Here is a 5,017-nt window from a genome sequence, read left to right as displayed (position 1 = left end):
CTGTATGTTCTTTTGAATTCCTCTGAGCAGACACTTGAAAATTTCATCTGAAAGAGAAAAAATCTCCTCCTCTGCCTATATCCCCAAATTCAATAAATTCATTTACTAAATATTTTCTACATGCTCCACTTCAGAAAAGTGAAGAATAAGTGTGCTGGTTATCAATGTTTTGCCTCTCAGTTCCAAATTCACCCTTCCTTGCCTGCTCAACAAAAACGGATCTGGCCCCATTTACCCTGATGTGATTATCACACATTGTATGCCTGTATCAAAATATCCCATGCAGGCTGGGTGCGGTGGCTCTTGTCTGTAATCCTCAGCACTTTGGGAGGCCGAGGTGGGTGGATCACTTGAGGCCAGGAGTTTGAGACATGGAAAAACCCCATCTCTACTAAAGATACAAAAATTAGCTGGGCATGGTGGCATGTGCCTGTAATTCCAGCACTTTGGGAGGCCGAGGCAGGCGGATCACCTGAGGTCAGGAGTTTGAGACCGGCCTGGCCAACATGGCAAAATCCCATCTCTACTGAAAATACAAAAATTAGCCAGGCATGGTGGCATGCACCCGTAATCCCAGCTACTCAGGAGGCCGAGGCAGGAGAATCACTTGAACCCAGGAGGTGGAGGCTGCAGTGAGCTGAGATTGCACCACTGCACTCCAGCCCGGGTGACAGAGTGAGACTCTTTCTCAAAAATAAAAAACTCCAAAACCCTCAAATATCCCATGTACCCCATAAATATATATACCTATGTACCCATAAAATTAAAATTTAAAAAGTAGATCTCAGCCTCTTTAAATATTTTTTTCTTCTGCCAGCTGGCATGATACTAAACTTTGTCAGTATAAGATGCTAGAGAGACACTGCAGGAAGAGGGGGGTTTGCTTCCTGGTTCTAGGGTGCTCACTCAGCAGGCTCATCCAGCAGGGGTAGCCTGTCCAGCACCAGGCTCATGTAGTGTGGGCATCTTTGCCAACACTTGGCTCCTGATGCACATGTAGTGTTCCCAGTACCCAGGGCTCATGGTCTTCTCTTAGAGCTCGGCTCCTGCAGTGTGGGTGACTTCTCCAGCACCCAGCTCCTGCAGCTCATATGGCTTCCCAAGCAACTAGTTCCTGCAGGCCCCTGTAGCACTGTATAGTCAGCAGCACCCAACACCCCCCAGTTTACTCTCAGATGATTTGTAGTGGAATAGCTCCAGTGAGTCACCTCCGTATCAACAGTTTTCTCGGGAATCCTAGAGGGCAGATTTCCAGCAAGTTCCACCAGGACAGCACCATAGCAAGTATTCTACCTGCCTCGAGCCATGGTTGTGCCCTCCCTACAAGGTCTGAATCTCATCCCTGGGAAGTAGGGAGCCTCTTCCTTGGGTACTCGCTCACAACCCTAGAAGAACCTGCTGTGCTTTCTATCTGCTATTCCTTTATTCTTCAGAGTTTCTTTTTTTGCTAGCAAATCCCTCATTATTCCAGTCCCACGGCTCACTGAAACCTCCACCTCCTGGGTTCAAGTGATTCTCCTGCTTCAGCCACCCAAGTAACTGGGATTACAGGCGTGGGCCACCACATCCAGCTAATTTTTGTATTTTTAGTAGAGATGGGGTTTCACCATGTTGGCCAGGCTGGTCTTCAACTCTTGACCTCAGGTGATCCACCTGCCTTGTCCTCCCAAAGTGCTGGGATTATAGGTGTGAGCCACCACACCCGGCTGCAAAGAATCTTTATGTTAACCATTCTCTGTTCCCATTAGTCTGTGGTTTCTCCCTCGGTAAGACCCTGAGTTATACTATAAGAAATAGGCTCTTCATGTATACATATTTCAAAACATCATGTTGCACATGATGAATACACGCAATTCTTTTTTGTCAAATTAATAGATTTTCTATAAAAGAAACAGGCTCTTTTTTCTTAAATTTTTTTTTTTTTGAAATAGAGATGGAATCTTGTTGTGTTGCCCAGGCTGGTCTTGAACTCCTGGCCTCAAGTGATCCTCCTGCCTCAGCCTCCCAAAGTTCTGGGTTTACAGACATGAGCTACCACACTCAGCCTGAAATAGGCTCTTAATTCCGGAGACTTTCTGAAAACATAGAGGTAAAAGCCTCAGTTACCCTATATGCTAAAATCCTGTGATTTTTTCAGAATTCTTGTGGGATGGAGGATGAGAAAAAGGAAAGAGCCATATAGGCTGGAATAATTAAGAGCCATTTTGTGAGACAGGTGAGAACTGATCACAAGGTGGAAAATGTCTCATCTGAATAGAGCACAGAATAAACAGTCAGATTCAGGGAGGACTATCAGATATGGTCAACGTTAAGAAAATATTAAAAATGGAGTTGAGCAGAGGTTACAGAAAATATACAGATATGAGTTGAATTGGAAATATGTGGCCATGTTTTTTATCTCCTTGAAAGAAGAGTTTAATTGTCATATACTAGGTAATGGAGAACAGTTGTAGGTTTGTTTCATAATGCTCATGACAAGAGAAATAGAATGTTTTAGGTAAAGATATCTGTCATTAGCATTTAATATGAAGTAGTAAAAACAATGGAATCAGCAAATCAAATCAGGAATAGAATAATTGCAGTTCAGGCAGCAGAAAATATGGAGCTGGCTGGGCGCGGTGGGTCACACCTATAATCCCAGCACTTTGGGAGGCCAAGGCAGGCAGAAACACTGAGGAAGCCAGAACCCTTGTACAGTGCAGCTAATCTGAGAATAATATGGCGGTACTCAGTCCTATTCTGGATGAGATACTCCATGATTAGGCACAAATCCTCTCTTCTCTACACATCCCTGAGAAATTCTCACACCCTGTAAGGAAACATTTATGTAGAAGTTGATTGCAGAATTGTTTGTATTAGATGAGACTTGGACACAATGCTCAGCATCCATGACTAGGTGAGTGGTTAAGTATGATGTGGTGCTGGGGACATTGTGAAATACTACGTAGCAATTTAAAGAACAAACTCAGACAAACACACTAAAATATGGAGAGACCATAGGAATGAGTGGAAAAAAAAAAGGAACAGAATTGAGAAACATAGTATAATATGTTTTATATATACTAAAAATACATACTTATAAACCAATACTTCAGGCTTTAAGAGAATATCACACAATTTCAAGGTTCAAACACAGTAGACTAGCTGCCCATGGGAGGAGGCATAAAGAATGGATATGGAGAACTGGAATAAAAGAAAAGACCTGGCCGGGCACGGTGGTTCATGCCTGTAATCCCAGTACTTTGAGAGGCCGAGGCGGGCAGGTCACTTGAGGTTGGGAGTTCAAGATCAGCCTGACCAACATGGAGAAACCCCATCTCTACTAAAAATACAAAATTAGCTGGGCATGGTGGCACACGCCTGTAATCCCAGCTACTAGGGAGGCTGAGGCAGGAGAATTGCTTGAACCTGGGAGGCAGAGGTTGCGGTGAGATGAGATTGTGCCATTGCACTCCAGCCTGAGCAACAAGAGCAAAACTCCGTCTCAAAATAAATAAATAAAAATAAAAATAAAAATTAAAAGACCTGTAATCCCAGCAAAGACCTGTAATCCCAGCACACTGGGAGGCTGAGTCAGGCAGATCAGTTGAGCCCAGGAGTTCGAGACCAGCCTGGCCAACTTGGTGAAATCACGTCTCTACAAAAAATACAAAAATTAGCTGGGCATGGTGGCGTGTGCCTGTAGTCCCCACTACTTGGGAGGCTGAGGTGGGAGGATCACTTGAACCTGGGAGGTGGAGGTTGCATTGAGCCGAGATCATGTCACTGCACTCCAGCCTGGGCAACAGAAATTTTAAAACACTTGGATATACAAGAAAAGACTAAGATGGGGGGCAGGGGTAGAGTAGGAAGAACAAAAAGGTACTAGATAAGACAGGGTGGTATGTGATACACAGTACAGAGACTAGAGACAGCTCTCTTGCCAAAAGGCTAATCAAAGAAGACAATAATGTGGCAAGGATCATACATGGAAATGGCATTTAGGTATTTGAGGGCTATTGTAAACTATCTCCAATTGACTCCAAAGGTTTAGAACTTTCAAGATGGGTTATCTTCAGAGTGTTTCAAAGGCATCAGGCTTTCCTAGGGAAAGTGAGACTGACTTCCATGTCCCTGTCTGTCTGGGTCACACCCACTCACCTGAACAGCTCTGATGTGGGGCTTCCCCTGCCAGCGTCCATGGCCCCTCTCCTTGCTCCAACTTGAAGGCGGCCTCTGACTTGGGAACTTGGTACCCTGTTAACAGGACATGATACATGATTGGGTCCAGCTGACTGGATTTCAGGGGCCTTTCACTGATACTTTCCCTTTGCTTTTCAGAAAAATAAACACATTTCACTGGGAATAGAGTAATAATCACAGAGGTGAAAAGGAACTGAATCCCAGACAAATCCAGGATGACACCATCACATAGTTTAGGTGTCGGGCAGCACTCAGCAGCCGAGAATGGAAATACCCTCACTAGCAGATGCATAGGGCAGCTATGCTTACCCACTGAGAGCAGGTGGCTGTAGTTCTCTAGTGTCACATCCCAGTACAGGCGTCTCTGGGCAGGATCCAAGTGCTGCCACTCCTCCCTGCTGAAGTCCACAGTCACATCCTCAAATGACACTGAAGCCTGTAACGACACAATCCTGTTCAAGGCAGCATGGTCAGCACTGGGGGATGGAAGAAGGTAGATAGCAAGCTGTTTTTAATGCTTTTTACCGTAATGTATCATGTAGGGTTTTCACTAAGTACCTAGTTTTGTATTTTATTTTGTGAGAGTTAAAAAGCTTATTCAGGCCGGGCGCGGTGCCTCAAGCCTGTAATCCCAGCACTGTGGGAGGCAGAGATGGGAGGATCACAAGGTCAGGAGATCGAGACCATCCTGGCTAACACGGTGAAACCCCGTCTCTACTAAAAAAAAAATACAAAAAACTAGCCGGGCGTGGTGGCAGGCGCCTGTAGTCCCAGCTACTGGGGAGGCTGAGGCAGGAGAATGGCTAAACCCGGGAGGTGGAGCTTGCAGTGAGCT

General features: G+C 45.1%; 1 protein-coding gene across 1 annotated transcript in view; it reads right to left on the bottom strand.

Moving 5' to 3' along the window:
• Positions 1–5,017, bottom strand: part of ZNF41 (zinc finger protein 41) — a 37,850-nt gene that overhangs the window by 5,824 nt on the left and 27,009 nt on the right. The window contains 2 exon segments of the mRNA XM_017853007.1: positions 4,141–4,236; positions 4,492–4,634. Coding sequence (XP_017708496.1) covers positions 4,141–4,236; positions 4,492–4,634 — 239 coding nt within the window.

The sequence above is a fragment of the Rhinopithecus bieti genome, unplaced genomic scaffold (genome assembly GCF_001698545.2).
Source record: "Rhinopithecus bieti isolate Rb0 unplaced genomic scaffold, ASM169854v2 scaffold_36486, whole genome shotgun sequence".
Lineage (NCBI taxonomy): Eukaryota > Metazoa > Chordata > Mammalia > Primates > Cercopithecidae > Rhinopithecus > Rhinopithecus bieti.
This window is presented reverse-complemented; position numbering and strand designations above follow the sequence as displayed.